We start from the raw sequence: 25573 nt of genomic DNA on the forward strand, positions 1-25573 counted from the left end.
AAAGAGAAATGCATCCAAAAAACATGCCTGCACTCACTTTCAAAGTGTTTGACCAGTGGTACGGAAAAAGTTTTCTCAACATAATTACTGGGCCAGACAAGGCCCATTATAAAAGTGGGCCTTAATGAGTCGAGCTGATGATATGTTGGAAAAAAAAAACAATGTCCTCGAACGAAACTTAAGCTCATCCGTCTTGTCTCTACATCACTACTACATCAGAGTACACACTGTCACTGAGGTAACAAAATTCGATTCAGCAAAAAAAATTATTTGGTATATAAATCGTGCATGTAATACAAAACGGATGCATGGTTATGGCCAGACCATCATTGGTCTCGAGTCACTTTCTGCTTCTTATTCCGTAGTCGAGACAGGAGAAGAACCGAATAGATACCGAAGCAGAGGAGCCACCACTGCTACACTTAAACTGTTCCCAAGCATTGCATATCTGCACAATAAAAGAGTGAGTTCATGAGTATCAGAGTGTAATTATTATTCTTGTGTTTTTTTAACATTTCCACACACACACCAAATAGTGAGATGTAAAAGGGTATTATCAGATTAAATTCTATGTGAAGGATCAAAACGGTGCTTCTGTTAATACTTAGATGATTCACATAATCTATAATATAGACAGTAGGGTTTTTCTGTTTTTTTAAATGGTGATTACCTCTGTCGAAGGCTTATCTGCTTTGGGAACTCAAAGTCTTCAGGGAATGAGTGAAAGTTAGCTACCTGATAAATACAGAAACCAAACTATGATCTTCCACTGAAATAAAAAACAGATCTTCACTCTTTTCAGTGAAGTATTATTGGTAATTAAAAAAACGAAAGGACTGTGCTTAACCACCTCTCTAGGGGTGAAGTATCTAAGCCGTTGCTGTTTCAAACAAGATTCCTTCCCCTTGACTTTTGGCTGCGTGGTTATGGATTCACGATAAGCACACTAGCGAATAGAGGAAAACAAATATTGTAACAAAAAAAAAACTCAATGGAACAACAAATTACCTGGACAGTTGCCAAGAGGGAACCAGTGCCCTTCACGTATCGGTAATAACTCTTTGTGAAACAACAGCATCTCTTTGAATCAGGGTATACAATGTCTACAAGCAGCTCAGGAATCACAAAACAGATAGATGATCGGGTTCATATGAGCAGAAGATGAAATAAACAAAAAAAAAGGATACCCATTGCGTTTCCCCATCTCTCAATCAAACTTAATGGTACTAGATATTGATGTGCAGAGTCTGAGACAGTATCATCTTCTTCCTGTCCATCACAATCTCTGGATCCATTCTCGGACTCATCAAACCCACTTGGCTCGCCGTTTACTTGTGCTGTTGAGTCGAGAAACTTCTCTACTGGTTCGCAAGACTGAAGTAAATGTTCCGATCCCTCTTCTGCTTGACATTTATCAAACTCCACCTGATCATCACGCCCATATAACGGGCCTGGAGACCAGAGTAGCTTGTTGTTATTGTGCTGAGACTGAAAGGACAGAGGCTTTCTTTTGGCCTGCAGAGTAACGAGGATGGAATAATTTCGAAGTTCATAAGATGCTTTAACTAAGGAGAGAAAAACCACAAGTACATGAGAAAGTTAAGACAGTATACGATTACTTATATACATGCCCGGAGTAGAAGAAATATTGCAACTAAGGAGCCATTTGACAAATCACAGGATGAGAATGTAAAGAGAAAGTTACCAGGCAAAAGTAACGTGGTCTTGAATACGGCACACCAAACTGCAACGGACTCAAAATAAACTCCTGTGTGACATAATCTGATTTTGTTAACGTATCAATCATTTCCATATGGGTATCCGAAGTCTGCACCAACAAACACCACCAACGAGTAAGAAACTATCCAGAACAAGTACAAACGATCTGATCAAGTCAATCACAAACCTCAAACCCAACAACGTTCTCAACAAACAACATTCTAGGGGGCCTAGAAGTATGAGGTATAAGCTCAAGAATCTTAAGAAACGAAGAAGCCCGAGCATCACCAGAGTGTTTCTGAAGGCCTAACCATAAAAACTGTTGTTAGCTACAAAAGAAGAGAGTCAAGTGATAATAGTAAAAAGGAAGGAGAGTGTGTGAGTGAGTGAGTCACCTTGTCTAGTATAAGGTTGGCAAGGAGGAGAAAGAAGCCAAGCATCAGCATTATACCTATCTAGGTCTGCAGCAGTGAGGCTCTGAATATTCCCCTATGCACAAATAAAATCCCGAATTGAGATTGAAACTAAAAAAAAAAGTCATACAAGTAAGTAGCATCATCAAGTACAAAGTTGCAAGCTTTGCAATTGATTAATCTCAGCATTAAAGCACAGCACAAAGTCCCCCCAGCTTTGAAGGGGTTGGAACCTGATGGGGACGATGACCGAAGTTGTGCTGATAAACATCATTGGCAACATCATTGATCTCAAACGCTTCAACTACTTCTGCCACCACCCCCGACGCCACTAAAGAGTATCTCTAAAAAAGAAAAAACAGGAATTAAGGGGGGTTTTAGTATGAGCCTAGAGATTCTCCTAGAGTAGAGAGGTAAATAGGAGAGTGTTTACCATTCCACCGATTCCACTGTAGAACTCGAGAACTCGCCATGGCTTCTCTTCGATTCTGTCCGCCATGGATTCTCTTCTTCTTCTTCTTCTTCTTCTGCCCTAATCAGTTGGTTAATTTGGGAATTGTATTTCTTCTCTCTTTTCTTCGGTTTACTGGTTCGGTTCTAATACTAGTACCATACCTCTCTTGTTCGGTTTACTATTCTAACCATTGGTTTTCGTTTTTATTTCTTTTATCGAAAATTTAAAACCAAATATTTAAAAAGGGCGAATCTCTAAAAATAACACTTTTAAAATTTTTATCACAAAAATAGCACTCAAAAAATAAAATGACCAAATAGCACTTTTTTATTTTGAAAATTTTCATTTTTATTTTTTATTTTAAAAAATTTGAATACATTCCTAAAACTTCACCCCTTAACTTTAAACTATAAGTCTTCGATTAATTAACTCAATGGTTATAAATGCATATTTACCTTTTAATAAAATTTATTTTGGTCATTTTCTTCCTTGTGATGCTATTTTGTGACAAAAACTTGGTTGGTGCTATATTTATTTTTTTCTCATTTAAAAACTTACATCTCCATCTCTACTCCAAATAGAGCGAAAAGTAGTGAACAAGATAAAAACATTACTCTATAAATAGAATAAATTTTTTGTTTGTTATTTAATTTTCTACTTTATTTTAAAAATAAAATATGGAATATGATGAAAAGAATTTTATAAATTTTATAAATTTTATAATTAACAAAATATTTATATACTAAATAAAGTTTTAAGTTAAATTTTATAGCCAAAAAGTTTTCAAACTAAATTTTGTAACCAAAGTTAAATTGCTGAACATGTAGTGAACTTTATTAGTTCTATCAATTTGTAAAAACATGCTATAGTTTATGTTAAATCTTATAGCCATGTCGTGAACTTTATTAGTTCTATCAGTTTTATAACCAAATATTTATATACTCTGCTTAAACTAAATAAGTTTATGTTAAATCTTATAGCCAAAAAGTTTTCAAACTAAATTTTGTAACCAAAGTTAAATTGCTGAACATGTGGTGAACTTTATTAGTTCATATGTATTTCAAGTGGATTTTTAATATAAAATGGAACATGTTTCTATGCAAAAAGCTTTCTCGTCAAATATATGAGTTTCAAATATTTTGATCGTGCTTTGTTTTTTTTTTTACTTGCAATTTGGTTTTATTAGTTAAACATGCCTTTGGTCTTTGATTGTCCAAGTTATTCTTGTTTTCTCCTATGATTTTTAGTGTCTTATCCTCTCTTTTTTTGTTAGTGTGATTTAATCTTCTAGTCTAAAAGCATCTCCAATAGCGGTTGGACGAGAAAGAAGAGAGAATAAAAACAAATCTAAAATAATCATTTTAAAAGAAATTCGTTAGAAGTTCATGAAGACAGATTCTTAAATGATTAATTTTGTTTAAGATTAAAGCTACAATATGCAAATGAAATAAAATACTACTAATATGATACTCAAATGAATAATTAACTCCATATCACTGGAAAATGTTCTAGGTATCTTTGCGCGAGATTTATCTTATTACTCGTAGAATAATTGTAGCTTCCCAAATAAAATACGTGGGATAAATATACATTCAGAAAGCCTTTATGTTCAAAAAAAAAAAATATACATTCAGATGATATATCTAGATAAGTGATGCATGGAAGCATTTCCCAAAGAGAATCGAATAGATTCTCTCTCTCTTTTCTTTTGTGTTCGTCAGTCTTTTCTTTACCATTCCCCGAGACAGTGTGGTGGGTTTACTAATTATTATTATTATTAAGTATGATTCTTATATATATTCTCCTTCTTCTCGTTTTCTTTTTTCTTCCATATACATCATATAGCTAGTATAGCACACTTCTTTATAATCACCCACTATTCTATACAATTTCAAGTTAGCTTTTACGTGGACTTACGGTTACGGATAAGGCATTTAGTCTCGTATCGTATACAAAACAATTGTACAAGTACGTTCTAACTTTAACCAAAAGCTCTTAGTCTATAGTGGTATCGGAATTCCAATTGGAGTGCCCGTCCTGGGTTCGAATTGTTTTGGCCACCTTTTCACCTATAACCGTGTATGTCCAGATAGAAATCTTTGTTAAGACTAGTCTGGGTTTATCGTCTGGAATCCCTTACGGTCATAAAAAAAATATGTTATAGCTAAAACTTCACATATGAGTGGTTTAGTGATAAGTAGACTTTAAAAAAGTAAACGATTCTTATTTAAAATAATTTTACGATATTAAACATGTATGTGGACATAAATTTTATTTTGGTTTCCATTTATATTCAGAAAAAATATATCCATAAATTACACTTCCTTTTTGGAGATTACTATGAAGATTACCATAAGTTTGAGATATCTCTATGTTAATCAAAAAAATGTTATAGCTAAATCCACGTACTAAGCACTTTTAAACTAGCTTACAGAAGACTTTTAAGGTGACTTAGCCTTATAGTAATATACTTGAGAAAAATAGCTTCATCGTGATTTTAGTTCAAGTACAAAGAAATTATATAATATATTGCGAGTAAGTATTGTTTGGGGACTCTTTTTGGGTATATCTCAAATCTGAAAATAGTTTAAGTACTATATATCTTGGAGGTATTTAATTTATTAGATTTGTAATAGCAAATTAATTCGTATTGTAGCAAATCCGATTTAAAAGCTACAATGTCAAAGTACACTAGACAGAAGAAACGACAAATAGTTTTCATATTTCTTAATATCCATATAATTTTATTTTTTTGGTCATCTATCCATATAATTCTATATCTGAGAATTTATATTAAAAGTTATTAATCATTCGTGGCATTCCACATGTACCTTACTGTGGTTTTTGTCTTATTATCTTACAACTGAGTCCCCTTTACTTTAGCGAGACATATTTACTTTTCAATAAGATTCTTTTATATTTGAAGGATGGAGAGTAAAATGTATGATACACAAATGAAAAGGTGAAATGACGGTAAATAAAAAGCAGCGGTTGCAGTGTAACACATGCGACAATATGTATAGTTTGCAACCTGCAAGTTTAAAAGAAAAGGAATTAACAAAGTATATGAAATTATGTTTTAGTAGACAAATTCAAATGACACAAAGATGGTCAAGATTCAAACCTCGGAGACTATACCTTTACCATTCAACTATTCTTGTTTTCTTTAATCCAAGCTTTTGATGTTTTCCTTGGGTTTTATTTGAGAATCACGAACAAGTTCTATATGCACGACAAAGCCGGCCGGTACTATAATATTGGAAGAAACATTAAAACTTAAAAGACTGAATTAAAGAAGGGACTCAAAAAAGGTAAATATTCCATTAATGTTTAATTTTCGTGGTTAAGGGAACCGATACGTTCCTTGAAACTGTTGCCATGCAACTTTTGCTTTAGCTAACCTCTGATTTTTCTTCTGACTGCATCCTTTTTACTCCTGACACGCACGGGATCATATTATGCACCCATGTACCTAAGTTGAATTGGGGAATTTTCAAGAGAATAAGCTACAAATGAATATAATGATTTACATGCAAATAAACATCTGTCCAACAATGTGAATATTGAATTTGGCAATATGTATTTAGCTTTTGTGAAGCAGAAGCATAACGAAAACGGCTGGTATTGGAAGCTTTAACCTTGTTGTTTTATTTTATTTACTTTGTTTAAACTAGCTAGTGGGGTCTAAAATGATAAAAAAAAATAAAGCCCTCAATATGTATAGATTATTTTTGTTTCTTTTTGGAAAATGTAGTTTACGTTAAAGGAAATGCATTAAAGCTGAAACAAAAATAAGAAAGTAAAAACCAATTGAAACCCTAATTTTACTTCAAAAAATGTTCCCGGTTGTTGAAGGAAGAGCCTTGTGCTTTGTCGATATATATATATATGAGGGAGCCCAACATCATATTTGTATCCTCTATCAAATCTCATCTATTCAGTTCTACTTTCCTTAATTGCTCACGACTAACATTCCCAGGTAATCATATCAATTCTATATAAAGTTACACTTGTATATATTTATGCCTCTAATTTTCTGTAATTATATTCTCTTTAGGGGGCCATAGAAGAAGATGAATAGGCCAGGAGACTGGAACTGCCGATTGTGTAGCCACCTCAACTTCCAGAGAAGGGATTCCTGCCAGCGTTGCAGAGAGCCAAGGACGAGCGGCATTACCGACTTAGTGAGCAGTTTCACAAGCCGTCCAATCAGTAGCTCTTTTGCTTTCAACACCGGGCCTGACGTGAGACCAGGTGATTGGTACTGCAACCTCGGAAATTGCGGAACACACAATTTTGCAAGCAGGTCCAGCTGTTTCACGTGTGGTGCCGCAAAAGATGAGTCGTCACTCTCGGCTGCTGCTGCAGCCCCCGGGTTTATAGACATGAGTGATGGTCCGAGACGCGGTTTTTTTGGTTTCGGTAGCAGCAGTGGTGGTGGAGGCGGCATGGGCCGTTCTTCTTGGAAATCTGGAGATTGGATTTGCTCGAGGTATTTTTTTGTTCAGTGTGCATGGTTCAAGAAAATATACATGGGCACGTAATATCTATAACTCATGCATGCGCGCGGGCTTACGTTAGCTAAAGCGACCGTTTTAGATATGTTGGACTTAGTATATACATCCATATTTATATATATATAAGAAGGTTGTAGAAACTGATTGGTTATGTAGATCACTGATTAGTTTTGTATTATTGTATCTAGGCCAGGCTGCAATGAACACAACTTTGCAAGCAGGTCAGAGTGTTTCAGGTGCAACGCCCCAAAGGAACCGGCCACCAATTCACCCTACTAGTCCTAACTTTCTTCGTCATCTTCATGAAAATGGTGTGTTACTAGACTTTCTTTGGTAAATTTCAGTTCAACAATAAATTTAAATTTCTAATCACAAGCCACATAGCATCTTATTTCCTCGAAATTTATATGCTAGTGTGCTATATATATACCATCTCCGAAATATGCAAAATAAGAGATCGATGGTTTCGTGCCTTGTATATCTATATAGTAATTTACGTGCAAAAAGGTACTTATGTTTTAATTTAATATAAACCTTGAGACCTAATGAGTGAAAAGGTATTGTGACATATCGTTTGTTTTTATTTGGATGCAGGGTAAGTTAGAGAAGAGATAAAACTAGTGAAGAACCGAAGCAGGATAACGACCCTTTATGTCGTGATTTATGTTTTTTTTTTTCTTATGTTGATTTGACTCGTTTCGTGTCTCGTATGACTTATGTCTGGTTATCTTTGAATGTAAGAAAATCAAGTAAAATTAGGAAGTGTTTTGCTCTTATATCGATCTCCTACTATGTACGGTTGCTTTAATGTATTCTTATTTTTGATAAAGTGTTACCCTCTTAGTTCTTACTCCGCTAGGACCGCTACGTACGATCTTCATCGAACTTTGAAACACTTGAGTTGTTTGTCGTACGAAACACTAATTTTATCAGTTTCTGTGGCAGCAAATCGAAATTGCATGCATATTTCACTATTCAATATAGTTTGTATTATACAAATTTAGGAGGGATGGGGTTTTTTTTACGCTAAACCAAACAACAATTCTAATACATGTTTGAAATGGATAGATGCATGGACCACAGCAAAACCTTTTGTTCAATCCAAGGCCTCAAAAAGGGCGTGAACAATTATGAAATTTGAATTTCTCAATGGTGGATAGAATGAAGCATATATAGAACGAACAAGCATTCCTATTATGAGGTGGCTTGATGATGAGTTGACCACCAAATGAAAAATAATTTTTTTGAGTTCTCTTCTTTAATACAAGTATAACTACCAGTGAATTGTAATTATCTTGTTACTAGTAATTTGAATGGCAAGTTGACCAAGTAATTATGTTGTTACTGGCATTCCTATTATACCATGTACATATCTCTTCTTTGGCGTTTCGATTAATTTCCAAACTAACATAATTTTGATAAACATTTCCAAAGGTTTACCTATTGTATATTAAGGTCTTTTCCTTACAATGAATTTGGTCATAAAAGGATGTTTTAGTTCGATGCATAAATGTTATATATACTGTTCCTTACGGGACGATTTGCTTGTTAAGAACGATATAATAATCTTACGTACGTGTCCATACAAACGTTGCATTTTTCATAGGATTCCTCATTCATTGACCTCATAGAGGTAAGAGGTCTACTTAAGATTATCATCAAACGAGTCAAAAAAGAAGACAACCCGTCTTTAATGTCTGCTACTAGTATAATCCAGTGCTTGGCTTTTATTTTATTTTTCATTAAAGGGTTGCACTAATTGGCTTTTACAAAAGAATCTTTCGTTTTTTCTCTACTTTAAATTTAATTCATCATTTTATTCTTCTTTGGTTTTAGTGAAGTGAAAGTACGTCTTAGGTATTATCATTCTCACTTTGAATTCCAAAAAACCATCAAGTATATTCGATTTACATGCATTGCTTTAATGCCAATATGCCATGCACTGAGATTTGAACCCTTTGATTTGCAGTCAATAAATACATTTTCAGAACACAACCTCAATCAAGTTCATAACGTATCAGGTTCGGAATTTGGGTCTCCGTTTGGTTTATCAATTCTTCAGTTTATATTCATTATAATCGGATTTGGATATTTTTATTTTTAATCTAATTTTATTTTTTCCTATGTGTTTGTTTCAGATCATGTTTTAACTTAATATACGAAAGAATTAAAAAATCCAAAATAAGTCTATAAATATTTTAAGATATTTGAGTTATCCAAAAGCTACGATATAAACTTATTCAAACTATTTTAAATATCTCAAACTATTAAAAAATATGAATTATCAGAATATCCAGTATAAAAGAAAATTCAATCTCTCTGAAAGTACTCAAATGTATTATATTACCCGAAATAAAGAAAAAAATAGTCAATCATAGAGTCTAACTGGAGAACCAAGAAATGAAGAGGAATAATGAATTCCTTAATGTTTCTAAATTTTTTTACCATTCACAAGGAATAGTCATTCTTTTTCATTCCTTCTCATTCTTTTTATTGTAGAGAATTAAAGAACAAATTTATTTCTTACTAAATTTGATATGGAATAATCGTTCTTTATCATTCCAATAATTTTATTCCCATCCATTCTTTTCCTATTTATTCCTAGTATTTCCGAGATGGTTACCAGTTAGAGCCTAGTTTTTTTCGGATATTAGATTGAGTTTCTATTTGGACCGAATACTACCTGATATTCGAAATGTTTAGTGTTATGCTCCTTTAAGATATTTTTTCTAGAAACATATCAGATATTTTTGGATAGAGGTTGGGTCAGATTCCTGGTTAAAAGTCTTTTTTCAGCCCTAACCTAATTACTAATTATGCAGTGCAGTTTGTTGTATCACTGTATGAACTTTTATAGGAGACGAATTGTAGACGATAGAAAACTAGTAAATCTGTTTTGAATATCAAATATAGTATTGCACAGATAACTGTAAATAATTGATCTACGAAGTTAAAAATAGTTTTCTTATGACTAGCATAGTCATGTTCATACAACTTAACTAAACGTACATATAAGTTCACACTTTCTTAAAGATCCATAAGAAATCATTAAATTAGAAATTATTGTCAATTAGAGTCACTGCTTAAGTGTTGGCGGAGAATAATAGATGGCGCATCTGATACGTGTGACTCTTTTATTATACCTTTAGTCATAGTTTCATAATCCTATTAATCCATGTTAACTAAAACATATTACGGGACTAAATAAGTAATATAAACTAAGCAATTAGTGTTTCTTTTAGTGATATATGAGTGAAAGAGGCCTACCATGACCATTCTAATAACCAAAGTGTACATCACTTGTTAAATAGATAAAAATGCATACTGTTAAAGTCAAAATTTTGTGACAAAAAGCAATAGCAAAGCAAACTTTTTATCCATTTTAGAAAGCACCCTTTCAAAACAATTATAAACAACTTATCATTACAAACAATAAAAAAACTAAGTTCGTAAATTTGGGGAAAATTTCAGTAACTTTTCTAAAAGTTATAAAAAATTCTTTAACCCACATAAAAGAAAGCAAGCATGTTCATCTTTCTAAGCTCTTATTTCTTTTGCTTTTGTCACATTCTTCCTAATGATTAATATCTTTATGCAAAGTATGCAAAATTGTCATGGAAGAAGCATGTATACTCTCAATAATTTGGATGAAAATTCATTTTCCTTTTAAAGGCCGCCGTATATATAGTACAATTCTACATAAAAATCGAATCATCCGCAAGATTATAAAGAGGTTAATGTTTAACATTTTTAGATCTAAACTATTAGTCCAACTCAAGAAACATATAACTTTCATATAAAAGGATCCACACATGATAAAATAATATATATATTTTTTAGTTTTTGATTATTCTATCGACTGGCTCTCAAGAAAAACACATTTAATACTACAATATAGATTCATCAAATAGCTATTATTCTGAATTTGAATACCTTCTAGCTAAGATGATAGTCAGATCATTTGTTTATAACTTGTTTTCTTATACCTTATTTTATAATATGCAAATCTGTTACTTTTTAAAATAATATAAACGACGAGAAAACAATTTGGAGAGCAGGAGATCATCCAACGTATGGACGAGCTCCAAGGAGCGAGGAGGCAAGAACCATGCTTAGCACACACCTGATACATGCTGGTGTGCTTGTGCTGCAGTTTAGAATGCTGATTCCTGGGTGGGTAGTTATGCCACCCAAACCAACTGAGGGAAGTCACATCTGTCCCATCGCAAGCACCTATAATGTCATGATCAAGCTCTCTGCTCTATTTTGCTCGCAATGCTATACCTATCACAGTTGGCGAAGGCCAGGTCTTTCTCTGACCTGATAACTAGTATCACCTCCCCGCCCATCTCTATCAGCAGGTCCACATGTCTCCTTCATCTGTTTTAAGTCAGCCTAAGCGCTTTACTTTACTGAAAATCCGTTGGAGTGACAAAATATATAAAAGAATATTCAAAACTTAATGCATAAACCACTATTAAAGGGTAAAATGCTAATTCCTGGTGTTTGTAAATTTTTTTATTTGAAACTATGTTTATGGATAATGTTTAGAATATACTTTTTACTAAGAAACATATATATGAAACTACATTACGGGATTTCGATGATCAATAATTAAGATATGAGAAACACATATATTTTGTTTGATCTTATATATATTTTTCTTACGTTTTATGAATGATAATATGTATTTTACCTCTAATAAAAATATCAACTAGATAAAACAAGATATCACTTGTTCTTCACCTACGCCAACTTCTTCACTGTTTGGATCAATCTTGTGGGGTCTCTACTTGGTTCAGAAGTGGATCCTGACTGACTATCACAGCAGAAACTCTACAATCATACCATACTACGGCTATGTATACTTGTCTTCTTAAACTAGCACTCCAAGCTATGATTCATACAAATATGGCATGAAAGGAATGATCGAAAGCACAATCAAAAGTATCATTATACAGCAATATGTTCTGCTATATAGACAAGCTGATCAGAAATCGGCTCTCCTCTCTTTGGCATTGAAAACCAAGCTTCTACAGTGAGGCGTTCTAGAGGTAGTTCACTCGAACTGCATAAAGGATTCTTGTCTTCTTTTTTCATTTAAATGTCATTATTCCAATCTTAAACATTTTTTTAACAATTTTTTTTGTTGATAATCAATTTAACAATTCAAAAAAAAAAAACATCATCTAGCTTTGTCAATGCGATAAGTCGACGATTAAGACTCTTGGGCCTTTTTTAAATTCGTATTTCTTAAGGCCCATTTATGATCCAAAGAAAAATAGCGATTTCGAACTCTCATCTCCTCTATCACACAGGCTTCACTTGTCACCTGAAGCTTCCCTTCTCTATCTTCCAAATCACTCACTTCTTTCCACAATACACATGCTCTTGCATTACCATTTTGATGTTCCTGTTAGAGAATCATACATGTTGATGATCTAAACACCCTAAAACCTCATCGAGACAAAAGTTGCAGTCAAACTGTTCGTGGAAATTCCTAAGAGAGAATCCTCCCCGTGTCCGATTCCATCACTTAATGTCTGAACATTAACCCCTTGCTGTTTCACACACCTCGTTGGGTTAACATGCATCACATAACAAGGCATCTAACCCCTGTCAGGGCAAACCCAAAGAGGTTCTGTTCAGTCCAGGTTCTGTTTCATTCTTCTGTTGATTCCCACGAAGAATGGTACAGAAACAAACTCTCAGTTCTGACAAAATTGTCCCGTGCATTGAGAGACGTTGATTTAGTCGACGGGAAGCTAGAGGACATCAACGGCGTCATCATCTACGACGACAGTATCAAACAAAAGATGCAAGCTTTCAAGTCTCTAGCTAGAATCTTCGTGGGTTCTCCTTCACTTCAGCAGAAGCTCAAGCAACAGGGAGGAGTAGGAGGAGGAGGGCGCTTAGTTTTCGGGACCGAAAGCGAGAGAGAGCCGTTGGTAGTGAATTCTTTAACAAAAGTTTGCAACTTTCTCGACATCTCTGCACAACAGAGGAAGCTGGTGAGGTGCACCGTGTGTTCTCAGGTGACTCAGTATCGTATCTGGAGAGGCGCTCTTGAAGATGTATTGAACGGTCTCAAAGACGAAGTTGGTTGGTTACTTGAACGGAGTAGCGAGACGACGACGACGAGCCAAGGCGCGAAGTTGGGGCAGCAAGTGGTTCTGTCTTGCCTCAGGTTCTTGTCTGATTCATCGGTTTCGTATGAAGCCGAGAACTCGACTTCTTGGATGCGGCCTGTGCCAGCTAGGTACGCAAAGGCGAACGCTTCTGCGAAGTGGGAAGATGTTCTTGACATGGTGAATGATCTGAGAAGGTATCTGGGACATGACGAAGTGCTTTACCATCTTGAAAAGCTTTTGTTGATGAAAGAAGGGCTTCTACAGATCAAAGACGTGTTTCTGGACAACACTATTGGATTCAGGGAGGTTAGACATCAAGAGCACCTTGTACATAGGAAGCTTTCAAAGATGCTGGGAAGTCCTTCGCCTTGTTTGTTCACTCTCCTCATATATTTCCTCTACGGCCGTGTGCGTGACATCGAAGTTGATCTCTGTGGAGGGTTCTACAAGGAGGAGAAGAGCGGGTTCTTTTGCTTGAGCATGGGGAGGATCTTGACCTCAACGGACGAGAGAATGGTTCGGAGAGGGGTCAAGCAGTTAGATAGAGCTTTAGGGCTGTTTGAGTTTGTGTGGGAAACAGCAGGAATGAAAGAGACTCTTAACTTGGAGGGACATTTATGGTGCCTTGGAGCTGAAGAAAAGACTATCACATATCGTGGGAAGACGTTCTATCTGCATGACCTTAGCCTATGAAGTTGTGTGAGGAAGAGAGCACTGTATCCGTAGACACATTGTTGAAAGAAAAAAGGTTTTCAATAAAAACTTAATTGAATACAAAAGAGTTCGATATATATAAAGTTACATTGCTTCCAAGCTTTAAAAGGAAGCAACAGATTTAGCATAAACCCCACACAGCTAACAACATCAAAACTATATAATATTACACAGACCATAGCTTAAGCAACAGCATTCCATCTTCTTCTGTTGTTCAGCAGGCAATGGAGGTTGCTAAAGGAGTTACTAGAACAGCTGTCTTTCCGGTTATGGGCTTCACACTTGCTGCCTTCTCTAGCCTTTCCCAGGTTTCTTTCCTCTTCTCCGCTTCAGAACTTTGCTCTGCTTCGTCCTCTTGAAAACGGGCGTGGCAAGACATGAAGAGAGGCTCGTCCATTTCACAGAACATTTTTCTCACGTTTAGGGTTAGGTTTAGCACTGATTGGTTCCAGTGGTTCTCAGCATTCTTCTCCAAGGCAGTGAACATGATCGGTAGGATGGCTTGCCGGTTGTGCGCAATCAAATTCACAATCTGATCGTTGTTCCACAAGAAGAGAGCCCTTTCAGAGACCTGAATCAATCATAGGAAGCTCTGAGCTTATACTCTATACTATTGCAGATAGATCAATCAATAATATCAAAGGAAACAGTATTGTCTTCTTAAACAGATACCTGAAAGTGGCAACTGTTGACACAGCAAGCAATCCGCGAGAACAATGGGACCATCACCTTTTGAAACTCCACCACGCTCATTGCCTCTACGATCTCCTCAACCTCCCCAAGAAACATAACTTCCTTCTGGCTGTTAGTGATAGGCCAGAACTTCAACAAACCCTTTATCACAACACTCCCAAGCTTTGGCTCCTTATCTATAAACTGAGTGATGCAGTAAGACAGCTGCTGGAAGTAGTTCCCAAGAGAATTAGGCTTGTGCAGTGGAATCAACACCCTCCACAAGAAGATCTTGTGCTCCTCTTTCAAAGGCAACGCGAATCCACTCACTATGCTCCCCAAAAACTCCAGAAGCTCAGCGACTCCGCAGTGCTTCTCCGTCTCGAACACAAACCGGTAGAATATATTGCTCATCGCCCTCCGAATAAACGGCCTGTGAACCATGAACTTCCCGTACACCCTGTGCATGATCGTCTTCAAACACTCTCGTTCTCTAGGGTCCTCGGAATCAAACAAGTCGAGCAACCTCACAATGAAAGCATTGTCAAGATACTTCTTTGCAATCTTAGCATCAAGACAAGGAGAGGTGATGAACTTAAGCAAGAGATCATAGACTATCTGCAAATGAGGCCAGGCAGGGTCAAACACAGGCTCATCATCATCGTTATTCTCACCACCACCACCCCCACTAGACCGGTAACTCGGAGGGAAAACCCTAAAGAGATTCACAGCACACATTCTACACATTGCGAGAATAGCTGGCTCAGTGAATCTAACAGACGCGGAAGCTACAAAGTCGAGAAGCTCGAGCAGAGTCTGCCTTTTCACAAGTTTCTCGATGGAGTTTTTATTCGGGTCAGAGAAATCAAACGTGACACAGCAGAGGCTAACTTTACTCACAAAGAGGTTTAGTTTCTCAGAGTTCGGTACATCCTTGAACGGCAGCAGAGGCTCTATTCCAGCAACCACGCTCGCTGGGAAGACAGCAGAGGACATACGCTTCCCTGAGTTGGAACGAACCGGCGCAGAGACCGTGGATATCTGAACCGGATCGGAGGTGGGAGGAGAGAGCTCTTCTGAGCCGGGGTTTGAAGGCTTACTCTTCCTCAGGAATATCTTGTACATTCTTCTTCCTCAAAAAAAGCAGTGATGAGAGGAATCTAATTAGAGGTGACGGAAGCTCAAAATCCACAAAAGAAGAGCCCTAAAGAGAGAAACATGTTCCGTGGAATGATCCGAAACAAAAGAAAGGATGCCACTTTTTATATTTTTTTTCCCCCAATTTACATGGAAACCCTAATCATTCATTACCTGCTGCTTTCTCCTCAAATCTCAGTTTCATGATATCCACGGACATTGAGAGAGACAGAGAAGAAGAAAACAGAGTTTCGATCGAGAAGAAACCTATTCCTTTCTTTCTCGATTGCTATGGGAGAGAGAGAAAAATTCCAGGAAAAAAAAAGTTATTGACAATTTCAATTTTTTTTTTGTTCTAAATTTTAGGACAGGATTTTATTTTTATCGAAACAAACAGCGGTTTTGACAATTAACGACATGTCTCATGCCGTTAAAAAAAAAAAAACGACATGCGTCATGCAATTTCAGCGTCCGTGTAATATAAGACGCTTACACGTGACTACAACCGTTGGATTCACTGAGAATGGAATCCTAAGTAACCAAGGTCCATTTATTATCAAAGTCCATTTTATAATTTGGGCCTTATCCCACGCGGGACACAAGTCTCTAGAAGATACGAACTCTTTTGTCTTTTTTTTTCTCCTCCTCCTTGGTTTGTCACCGAAACAGCTGAAACTCTATCCAGAAGAATCCTTAGGGTTTGCTTCTCTCACTTTGCGTTTATCTGCTCCGATTTGATTCTACGGTGGACTTGTTTATATATCTTGTTATAAGGTATTGTCTTCATGTTTGAGATCTAGTGGTTCGGTTCGGTTCGGTTTAGACTTTTTTCTTAGGTTGACAATTGATATATGAGTTGTTAGGATTGGGTCGAAGTATATAACTTTAGAAGTGACTGAATCTTTTTATATTACTTTGCTTTGTCAAACAGCTGTTAAATTGAATGTTGTAAGCAGCTGTGGTTTTAATCATGTCCGGTGATATGAGAGCTGAGCATATCTCTACTACCCACATGGAGGAGGAGACTCTAAAAGCGGATCCAGATACTTGTAAAGAATCTAACTTGATGGAGATAGGTTCCAGCGATGCTCCTGTTCAGGATATGTCAGTTTCAGACATTAATCACGAAGAGCTGCCTATCGCTTCCACGTGCGGCAATGTGGACTTTCCGAAAGTGGAAACGTCTGTCTCTACTCCTATGGCATCCACGTTTGGGCCAGAGGGCGTCTCTGTTCAACCCACTGTTTTGGCTGATTCTCAGTCGAAAGTGGAAACGTCTGTCTCTGGTCCTGTTCCATTCACATCTGAGCCAGAGGGCATCTCTGTCCAACCCTCTGTCTTGGCTGTCTCTGGTCCTGTTTCATTCACATCTGAGCCAGAGGGCATGTTTGTTCAACCCTCTGTTTTGGCTGATTCTCAGTCGAAAGTGGAATCATCTGTCTCTGGTCCTGTTTCGTTCACATCTGAGCCAGAGGGAGACTCTTCTCAACCCACTGTTTTGGCTGATGCTCAGTCATTGCTGACTCAGTTCCAACCTCTTGTTCCGCGTGGACAGAGATCATTAGCTCCTAGTCGCAGTCCAAGGTCAACAGGGAAGCGGAAGTTTCCAGCAGAGTCTACTCTTGGTGGTGGTTCTGCAGCATCCGAGAAACCAAACAAGCGAGTAGAATCAGTCCATCACAGACCATGGCTAGAACAGTTTTATTCAAAGCCGCCTCATATGCCATCATCCACTACCCTGTCTCCCAAGACAGAACTTCCACCAGTGCCTGCCAAGAAAGTGAAGCAAACGGAACCAGCTTCCCATAGGAAGCAAGTGATGATGAACAAGAAGCAAACAGGGTCAACAAAAACACATAACGAAGGAAACGAGTCCTTGAGATTGAAAATGAAGGATTCATTAGCAGCTGCCTTGGCTTTGGTTCATGAGCATGATGATTCTCCAAAACAGAAAAAGACTTCAGAAACTGATGAAACAAGTGCTCCAGTAGCTGAAAGTAATGAGCCTACCTCAGCTTGTGATGTCAGTGTTCCAGTAGATGAAGGCATCATTAAGGAGCCATTGTCCACAAGGGATGAAAGTTCTGAGGTGAAGGATGTCAACGGAGGAATATTCCCGCAGCAGACTTCCAATGACACAGAGATGAATTATGTTAATCAATCTGATGTACAGAGATCTCAATACGATGATGTTTTCCCCTGTGATGATGGTCCTTTTAGCAGTAGTTTTTTCTCCAGCGATGAACTTCTACAGGGTAATGGTCTCTCATGGGTTTTGGAACCTGTCTCAGATCCTGAGGAGAGAAAGGAGAACGAAGAAAAACCGTTTGAGGATCCAAACCTCTTGGCATCTGAAATCGAGTTGGAGCTGTTTAAACTATTCGGAGGTGTAAACAAGAAGTACAAAGAGAAGGGGAGGTCTCTCTTGTTCAATCTGAAAGATAAGAACAATCCGGAGCTAAGGGAAAGTGTCATGTCCGGTAAGATCTCTCCGGAGAGGTTGTGCTCCATGACCGCAGAGGAACTTGCTTCTAAGGAGCTCTCTCAGTGGCGGCAAGCGAAAGCAGAAGAGATGGCTGAGATGGTTGTCCTGAGGGATGCAGACATTGATGTCAGTCGTCTGGTGAGGAAAACGCATAAAGGTGAGTTCCAGGTAGAAGTTGATCCTGTTGAGAGTGAGATGGTGGATGTCTCTGCTGGGATCACCTCACGTGGTAGACCTCGTCAAGCCAAAGCCAAGCCCAAATCCACTGAGCTAAACGATCAGGACGCAAGTGCTGACCAGGGAGCTATGACTCTACCTTCAACGGAGGAGACTGATCCAATGCAAGGCTTGTCGATGGATGATGAGATGAAGGATGTGGGTTTCCTTCCTCCAATTGTATCGCTTGACGAGTTCATGGAGTCTCTGAACACAGAACCTCCATTTGGAAGCCCACAACATGGGAATGCTCCTGTAAAGGAAGAAGTGGCTGCAGCTGAGAAGAGTGACTCAGGAGCTGTGTCAGATTTAAAATCTCCTAAGCAGTCTCCAAAGGAAGCTTGTGGGAGTGTTTCTCCTAAAACAGAACTTGAAAAGGCTACTGTAACTTCTCCAAAACCGAATGCGGGTGTTGTTGATGTCTCTAAGCCAGAAGAAGCACCTTTGGTTGCTAGCACTAAAGAAGAACATATATGGGAGGGTATACTGCAGCTTAGTGCCTCTTCTGTTGTCTCAGTTACAGGAATTTTCAAGAGGCAAGTCTCCTTATTTACCTTAGCCTTTATCTCTTTGTTAGCAATTCTGAAAAGTTGTACATGATTGAATGAATAGGTCACAAAAAGGTGCATTAGGACTACATAGTATGTCTTGTAGGTTTTATTGAACATAATGTCTGACTGGATTTGGTGGGTGCAGTGGTGAGAAAGCAAAGACAAGCGAGTGGCCAACGATGGTGGAGGTAAAGGGTAGAGTGAGACTCAGTGCGTTTGGGAAGTTTGTACAAGAGCTTCCATTGTCTAGAAGCCGTGTCTTAATGGTATTCAGAGTTTACTACTTGCATTATCATTGTAGTAGAGCATTTAGCATTAGATTCACTCTCTTGTTTGTTACTACTTCTACTACTACTACTAAGAGAGGATTCATTCATTCATTCAAAGACCCGCAAAATCTCATCTCAATATTGCAAGTCATTATTTTCTTACTGCAGACACAATAATAGGCCTTCCAGAAAGCAAAAAAAGCTCACGGTTGGTCTACATGTGTGAGACAAGACAACGAGCCCTTATTGACACCAGAGATAATCAACTGTGGATTGAATCTGGAAGTTTTGTATTTAAAAAAGATTCACGAAAATGTTGGAATGTTTAGTCACTTGTAGATGTATTGTTCGGTAGCATTAACAACTTAGGATATAGAATCGTTACAATAATCGTTTCAAGAAAGTGACGAGACCACAAAAGATGGTCCATATGTAGATATCATGACCCAAAATAGACTCTTGAAGGAAAAAGTGTCGTTACATGCATTTTTGACAACCAGTGTATATAATTGAATCCTGAACCGGTTCTGTTTTTTTGGATTGCAGGTGATAAACGTGGTTTGTAAAGATGGAATCTCTCAGAGCCAACGTGACAGCCTTTTTGAGGTAATAAATCTTATTATCATTTTTCTAAAATTATATCTAATTTCTGGTCAAAGACATTTATTGTTCTCTGTCTATTAAAGTCTTTACCCTTTATATTCTTTTTTGTGTCAGGTCGCCAAGTCGTACGTAGCTGACCAGAGAGTTGGTTACGCAGAGCCTACTTCAGGCGTGGAGCTTTACCTCTGCCCTTCACGTGGCGAAACTCTAGACTTACTGAGCAAAGTCATCTCCAAGGACCATCTCGATGAGGCCAAGTGTTCAGACAACATCGGTTTGATCGGTCTTGTTGTCTGGAGGCGTGCAGTCTCGTCTCCTGCCTCGCGTCATAAGCCCGGATTCAAACGTCAGCACTCTTCTTTGAAGAATCAGCCTCCTGTTGTTGCTAGCACCAAGAGCTCTGTGTTGGCTCCAGAAAACAAAAAGTCTAGTACTAGTCTGAATGTAAAGAATCATCACCAGCCTCCTGTTGTTGCTGTTACTACGTCCTTGGGGAATCATGGTTGTCAAGATGATGATGACGATGATGAAGATTTGCCACCGGGATTTGGCCCAGCAGCTGTTAAAGACGACGATGATGACTTACCAGAGTTTAACTTCAATCCCTCCGCTGCACCACCGGTTACTTCTTCTCCCCGGCAAGCAGCGCCTCAGTCTCGGTCTTTGAATCAAGTAAGGGAGCTCATACTCAAGTATGGAAACTCAGCAGGAAATGCCAGTAAACAACCGTGGAATGATGATGACGATGACGATATACCTGAGTGGCAACCACAAGTCTCAAGACACCAGATTCAACCTCCACCCCCTCCTCCTCCATTTCAGAGCAGAGCCATGGCCAGACAACCCGCACAAGGACCATCAGATGGATGGAGGGCCAATCAAAACGCATCTAGGCAACAACAACAGTACAGTCCACGTAGGAACAGAGGATTTTGATTTGAGTGAATGCGTTTGTTCCTCTCTGTAATAATAGTTTGTGTTTTTTGTTTAGGCCATGTATTGACTTATCTGTCATAATAGTTTCTTGTAGCTTTGTAATAGAATAACAATAATATAGTCTTTTATTAATAACTTATGAAACAATCAAAGACTCATAAATGGGCAAAAGAGTAGAAAGGCTATATCACTGATTCATAGCTTTTGTCCACCATAAGAACAATCCCAATTCTCAACACCCAACATGAAATATTCAAAAGAAACAAAAAAAAAACTATACATATGTACTCTCTTTCCCCCAGGAAACAAAGCAGGGGAGGATGAGGAAAACATAGAAAGAGATCCTCTCCTAATTTATAACCATCAAGCTTCATATATCATATCCGTTGCAAGAAATTTATAATACTTCCCATTTAAGGACTCATCAAATCAGGAGGTAGACACATGAGCTTTGAGGGTACCCGAGGATGTCGATGACGCACTTGCTTCATTACTCGCATTCTTTTGTTCTGGAGCTGAGGAAGTTGAAGGCATGATGGTCTCAGGTACATCGCCAATGTCCAGTGTGTCCGGAAGGTATTCTTGGGCTTCAGTACTGTAAATCTGTAGGAGCTTAAGATCAAAAGTCTCATTATTTACGCTAAAAGGCAAGGATTCAAACAGAAAAGCCTAGTTAAGAGTGTATAGTGAATGAATTAACCTCGAGCTGATTCAGCATTTCGATAGTAGCATCAAGATCACCATTGTTGGCCAAGTAGACATCATTGATAGACTCATGAGACAAAGCAGAGAAGGTGGCTAAAAGGTACTCAATCTCCATGTCCATGTCCAAATCCTCATCCCTCATCTGCTTGTTGTCGGAGGAGGAGTATGTTGTTGTCTTTGGCATGTACATTTGAGAACCTGGAAAACTCCCCATTCCATGTTCTCCATCATAACCATACGCTCCATAGGGTTGGTGGTACTGCACGTGATGTGTGGTGGCAGCAGCAGTCTTTGCAGAAGAACCACCTTCTCTTTTAGAGATTGGTATGTAAGCTGCTGCGTTGGGATTTAAAGCTGATCCTCCTGGCTTCATCGCTATAGTGTTGTACTGAACAAAGAAGAGAACAAACTGATTACTCCAATTAACCCAAAATCAAACGAGAGTGTGACAATGATTCCAATCAGAACAAATCCGAATCAAAATGATCTGTTTTCCTTCCATACATTTTGATCAACGGGAAATCAAAACCGTTACAGATATATATACAAAACAAATCTCTGATTATATGATCAGCTTCGCTTGCTCTTCGTATCGCCTTAGGTCAGAATCAATATCTAAAAGGCATCGATACTATACAAAGGGAAGCCTAACGGAGATAAAGAAGATATCCCCTCGAATCAAATGCCATATCTGATGCCACATGAACATAGATCGCGAGACTACCATACACAGATATTGAAATTTTCTATAGAAACTTATGATCTAGAGAAACTGATTCACAGATAAAAAACAGAAAAGAACATGAACCAGGCGTCATCGTTGCGATCACGTCAACGGAGAAGGAGAAAACGAGCTTACCAGGAGAAGAAGGAAAACAATGAAAGGCGTTGAAGGAGATCCGAGCGACGACGATCGTTAAGAAGTCTCAATAATGGACTTATGATTTGTAAAGAATGATGCGTTTACTTGAAGGTCGCATCATGGTAGGGTCTGTTTGGCGACATTGTTATCTTTATCCTTGACCCGGTTATTTCTCAAATAGTCATTCTGATATTTTCTCCGGTATGGTGACGTGTCTATTAATAACTGGCTGACTCGTCGTATCTGTGTCTAAATAAAAAGGGAATACGGATAATACGGAAAACATCCGTATGCCCTCTCTCTCGCCGGTTCACTTTAAACCAGTCTCGAATTCACAGTACCAAGACACCGACGGATAAACCATTTATCCAAATTAGGATACGAAATTATTAAATAGGAGTATGAGATTTTTATCACATTATGCTATGATTTTTCTGTACCAATCTACGTTACGAAATTTGAGGAGATATAGCAACTACAGTCAAATGAATTCATATTCTCTTCCTGGTTTTGTGTTACTAAAGCTTTCCTAATTCGTGTTACTGCTCTTGGTTTTTCAATTTCATTGACATGCATTGAAATTGAAGAATACGTGGTGGTAGAATTGTTTAATTCTGATGAAATATATTTACAACCTATGATTACGTTAACTCAAGATACAAACAGCTACTTAAAGCCAATCATCACTAACAGTATTAATGTTTTAATAAACTGATTAAATATCCTAGAATCCTTATATAAGTTCAAATTAACAAAAATGTTATATGAAGGTTAATTAGACATTTTATCAATTCTATATCTTTTTTTGTCAGAAAAAAAGACCCTACTGTAAGAAAAGGTAAGTGGTGATCAGTAACTTAGCAAAATAAATAAACAAACCCCTAAGATTCATCCCTAGAAACTAGCATCTTCACATGCTGTCTGTGTATTTTTAACTCTGCTTTCGTAAAACTTGGGTTACTCGGACGCTAAACTAGTGGGACAATTTTCACTTCACATTTGCCAAGTCAATTCCAGATAAAAAGGATTGATTTTTTCTTATAAAATAAAAATAATCATTTTAACGTAAAAATAAAAAAATATAGTTATCATTACACTAATAATAATAGTGAAAGAAAAATCCATCACCGTTTAGTAATTAACATTTTACCGAAAAATATGAAACAAAAAATATATATTTAACACGGTTACCCAAAAAAAAAGAAAAAAATACAGTTTTCTGTTCTTATATAAATAAAATTAAAAAATAATACAGCCTTCAGACATCCGGGTCAACGCCAATGCTGTAGTAGAAAAATAATTTGACAATCTAAAAATAGCAATACATTTAATGTTTTACTCTATTGTCACATTTAACAATAAGAACCAGAAGCACTCACTGCTAATCTCTCTCTTTCACAGATTTGAATCTACAACTAAAACAAAAGATAATAACAAAAGAAGAGAAAGAAGAAGAGTGCATTAACAAAACTAAACACATTATACTGTGATGAGGATCTATCAACCAACCCTATTATTGTTCAACGCCACCGTCATCTTACTTTACATATCAGCCATCACGACCGCCACAACTACTGGGTCCCGGCCACTTCTTTACGTCCGAGACGACCCAATAACGATACCTCCATACTTCATCTTCGAAAACGTACGGCTCGAGAGAGCCTACGTGGCGCTACAAGCGTGGAAGCGGACCATGATCTCTGACCCGTGGAACCTAACGTTAAACTGGTTCGGTCCCCGTGTGTGCGACTACAACGGAGTGGTATGCTCTGAATCCCTCGACGACCCTTCTATCAACAAAACTGTCTCCGGCGTCGATCTAAACCACGGCGATATCGCCGGTCATCTCCCCGAAGAGCTTGGCCTCCTCACAGACATTGCTCTGTTTCACGTCAACTCGAACCGGTTCTGTGGGACCCTCCCACTCGGGTTTTCTCAGCTGAGTCTCTTGTTTGAACTTGATCTCAGCAATAACCGGTTCGCTGGTAAATTCCCGGATGTGGTTATCGGTTTACCGAAACTGAAGTACCTTGATCTCCGGTACAACGAGTTCGAAGGGGGGTTACCAGAATCTCTATTCGAAAAAGACCTAGACGCTTTGTTTCTGAATAGTAACCGGTTCACTAGCAAAATCCCGGTTAACATGGGGAACTCCCCGGTATCGGTTCTAGTTCTGGCCTCGAACCGGTTTGATGGATGTATACCGACGAGTTTCAGCAAGATGGCCAAGACTCTGAACGAGATCATCTTGATGGATAACGGTTTACAGTCCTGTCTACCCAATGACATGGGGCTGCTTCAAAACGTCACCGTTTTGGATATTAGTTACAACTCGCTGGTGGGAGAGTTGCCGGAGTCGATGGGCCAGATGGAGAGCCTAGAGGTGTTAAACGTGGAGCGTAACATGTTCTCCGGTGTAATACCGGAGGAGATCTGTTTACTTAAGAATCTTAGAGAGTTTAGATACGGTTCTAACTACTTCACTGGAGAACCACCAACGTGTCGTTATCTAGAGGAATATAGTAGTAAGATGAACTGTCTCAAGGATGCCAAAGAGCAGAGGTCGACGATGGAGTGTAAGGTGTTTTTGTCGAAGCCTGTGGATTGTGACTCCTACAAGTGTAGTCCTGTCACTTCTTCGTGTGTTTGTCCATGCCATCTTTCTCCTCATCCACCTCAGATATCACCGTTTTCTCCACCATCGGCGCCGTCTCCGTCTCTTCCACCAGCGCCGCAGTCATCTCCAAGTGCTTAACAAAGAGGCTCTTTCTCGCAGCCACCGGTGAACTGATCGATCTATGTGTAGAGAGAAACTAGAAATGGGCACGTGTTGAAACGAGATTGTTTAGAGCCAGAGGGAATTTATTTGAGACAGCAAGCTGCAAATCTATAGGACAAAGTGTAGGACTTGTCGCTTTAGTAGATTTGCATGTGTGTGTTTTATTTACATAATTTTTTTAATTATATGATTCTTGTTTGTTAAGCCTTTTTCAGATTCATTAATAAAGAACGAACGGTGGCAATCATTTGACCGCACATATCACATGATCACCTCTTAACTCCTCACCCAACTGCTAAACTTCGTCACTAAATCTCACAGTATACATCTTAAACTACCCAAACCATAGAATTCTACTTAATTTTCGAACTCGTTTGATTGAGAAAAAGAATTGATACGCTTGATGTTGT

General features: G+C 37.9%; 7 protein-coding genes across 11 annotated transcripts; 4 read left to right on the top strand and 3 right to left on the bottom strand.

Moving 5' to 3' along the window:
* Window positions 1-145: 145 nt before the first annotated feature.
* LOC108851875 (tRNA (cytosine(38)-C(5))-methyltransferase 2) lies at window positions 146-2699 on the bottom strand. Of its 2 annotated transcripts, XM_018625353.2 has the most exons (10): window positions 2566-2699; window positions 2366-2476; window positions 2115-2208; window positions 1907-2025; window positions 1706-1828; window positions 1188-1515; window positions 1009-1103; window positions 851-916; window positions 671-735; window positions 146-448 (listed from the first exon to the last, which is right to left on the bottom strand). In XM_018625353.2, the coding sequence occupies exons 1-10, from the start codon at window positions 2629-2631 to the stop codon at window positions 355-357; spliced, it is 1161 nt and encodes a 386-aa protein (XP_018480855.2). In that variant the 5' UTR covers window positions 2632-2699; the 3' UTR covers window positions 146-354. The 2 variants fall into 2 exon arrangements, with proteins under 2 accessions (XP_018480855.2, XP_056864470.1); XM_057008490.1 differs by lacking the exon at window positions 2566-2699 and having other exon boundaries at window positions 1907-2017.
* Window positions 2700-6408: 3709 nt separating this feature from the next.
* LOC108851731 (RNA-binding protein involved in heterochromatin assembly dri1) lies at window positions 6409-7946 on the top strand. 2 transcript variants are annotated; one of them, XR_001949383.2, is made up of 4 exons: window positions 6409-6565; window positions 6644-7078; window positions 7292-7436; window positions 7698-7946. XR_001949383.2 is itself a non-coding variant. In XM_018625193.2 (4 exons), exons 2-3 carry the CDS (start codon window positions 6660-6662, stop codon window positions 7380-7382), a joined length of 510 nt encoding a protein of 169 aa, XP_018480695.1. In that variant the 5' UTR covers window positions 6409-6565; window positions 6644-6659; the 3' UTR covers window positions 7383-7414; window positions 7698-7946. The 2 variants fall into 2 exon arrangements, 1 of the variants encoding a protein (XP_018480695.1); XM_018625193.2 differs by having other exon boundaries at window positions 7292-7414.
* A 4389-nt stretch (window positions 7947-12335) lies between these two features.
* Window positions 12336-14054, top strand: LOC108854145 (uncharacterized). The gene has a single exon (XM_018627656.2). The coding sequence runs from the start codon at window positions 12692-12694 to the stop codon at window positions 13925-13927; it is 1236 nt and encodes a 411-aa protein (XP_018483158.2). The 5' UTR covers window positions 12336-12691; the 3' UTR covers window positions 13928-14054.
* Window positions 13984-16139, bottom strand: LOC108854144 (serine/threonine protein phosphatase 2A 57 kDa regulatory subunit B' kappa isoform). Its single transcript, XM_018627655.2, has 3 exons — window positions 15932-16139; window positions 14621-15746; window positions 13984-14519 (listed from the first exon to the last, which is right to left on the bottom strand). Exons 2-3 carry the CDS (start codon window positions 15743-15745, stop codon window positions 14163-14165), a joined length of 1482 nt encoding a protein of 493 aa, XP_018483157.2. The 5' UTR covers window position 15746; window positions 15932-16139; the 3' UTR covers window positions 13984-14162.
* A 214-nt stretch (window positions 16140-16353) lies between these two features.
* LOC108854143 (uncharacterized) lies at window positions 16354-20969 on the top strand. 3 transcript variants are annotated; one of them, XM_018627653.2, is made up of 5 exons: window positions 16354-16531; window positions 16689-18994; window positions 19155-19275; window positions 19825-19884; window positions 19996-20969. In XM_018627653.2, exons 2-5 carry the CDS (start codon window positions 16728-16730, stop codon window positions 20815-20817), a joined length of 3270 nt encoding a protein of 1089 aa, XP_018483155.1. In that variant the 5' UTR covers window positions 16354-16531; window positions 16689-16727; the 3' UTR covers window positions 20818-20969. The 3 variants fall into 3 exon arrangements, with proteins under 3 accessions (XP_018483155.1, XP_056864937.1, XP_018483156.1); XM_057008957.1 differs by having other exon boundaries at window positions 16714-18994; XM_018627654.2 differs by lacking the exons at window positions 19825-19884; window positions 19996-20969 and adding an exon at window positions 19447-19818.
* A 19-nt stretch (window positions 20970-20988) lies between these two features.
* Window positions 20989-22522, bottom strand: LOC108849706 (polyadenylate-binding protein-interacting protein 6). Its single transcript, XM_018623299.2, has 3 exons — window positions 22382-22522; window positions 21518-21910; window positions 20989-21420 (listed from the first exon to the last, which is right to left on the bottom strand). The coding sequence occupies exons 2-3, from the start codon at window positions 21893-21895 to the stop codon at window positions 21247-21249; spliced, it is 552 nt and encodes a 183-aa protein (XP_018478801.1). The 5' UTR covers window positions 21896-21910; window positions 22382-22522; the 3' UTR covers window positions 20989-21246.
* Window positions 22523-23728: 1206 nt separating this feature from the next.
* Window positions 23729-25410, top strand: LOC108852825 (leucine-rich repeat extensin-like protein 7). Its single transcript, XM_018626304.2, has one exon. The coding sequence runs from the start codon at window positions 23874-23876 to the stop codon at window positions 25137-25139; it is 1266 nt and encodes a 421-aa protein (XP_018481806.1). The 5' UTR covers window positions 23729-23873; the 3' UTR covers window positions 25140-25410.
* The last annotated feature ends 163 nt before the right edge of the window (window positions 25411-25573 follow it).

Source organism: Raphanus sativus, chromosome 4, assembly GCF_000801105.2.
Source record: "Raphanus sativus cultivar WK10039 chromosome 4, ASM80110v3, whole genome shotgun sequence".
Classification (NCBI taxonomy): domain Eukaryota; kingdom Viridiplantae; phylum Streptophyta; class Magnoliopsida; order Brassicales; family Brassicaceae; genus Raphanus; species Raphanus sativus.

Coding starts and splice junctions, on each gene's coding strand:
- LOC108851875 (XM_018625353.2), bottom strand. CDS start 2,631: ATGGCGGACAGAATCGAAGAGAAGCCATGGCGAGTTCTCGAGTTCTAC. Junction 736..850: donor GATACTTCACCCCTAGAGAG/GTGGTTAAGCAC, acceptor TGTATTTATCAG/GTAGCTAACTTTCACTCATT. Junction 449..670: donor CAGATAAGCCTTCGACAGAG/GTAATCACCATT, acceptor TTTATTGTGCAG/ATATGCAATGCTTGGGAACA.
- LOC108852825 (XM_018626304.2), top strand. CDS start 23,874: ATGAGGATCTATCAACCAACCCTATTATTGTTCAACGCCACCGTCATC.
- LOC108854145 (XM_018627656.2), top strand. CDS start 12,692: ATGCATCACATAACAAGGCATCTAACCCCTGTCAGGGCAAACCCAAAG.
- LOC108849706 (XM_018623299.2), bottom strand. CDS start 21,895: ATGAAGCCAGGAGGATCAGCTTTAAATCCCAACGCAGCAGCTTACATA. Junction 21,421..21,517: donor AAATGCTGAATCAGCTCGAG/GTTAATTCATTC, acceptor AAGCTCCTACAG/ATTTACAGTACTGAAGCCCA.
- LOC108851731 (XM_018625193.2), top strand. CDS start 6,660: ATGAATAGGCCAGGAGACTGGAACTGCCGATTGTGTAGCCACCTCAAC. Junction 7,079..7,291: donor GGAGATTGGATTTGCTCGAG/GTATTTTTTTGT, acceptor TATTGTATCTAG/GCCAGGCTGCAATGAACACA.
- LOC108854143 (XM_018627653.2), top strand. CDS start 16,728: ATGTCCGGTGATATGAGAGCTGAGCATATCTCTACTACCCACATGGAG. Junction 19,276..19,824: donor CTAGAAGCCGTGTCTTAATG/GTATTCAGAGTT, acceptor TTTGGATTGCAG/GTGATAAACGTGGTTTGTAA. Junction 19,885..19,995: donor AACGTGACAGCCTTTTTGAG/GTAATAAATCTT, acceptor TTTTTGTGTCAG/GTCGCCAAGTCGTACGTAGC.
- LOC108854144 (XM_018627655.2), bottom strand. CDS start 15,745: ATGTACAAGATATTCCTGAGGAAGAGTAAGCCTTCAAACCCCGGCTCA. Junction 14,520..14,620: donor TCAACAGTTGCCACTTTCAG/GTATCTGTTTAA, acceptor TGATTGATTCAG/GTCTCTGAAAGGGCTCTCTT.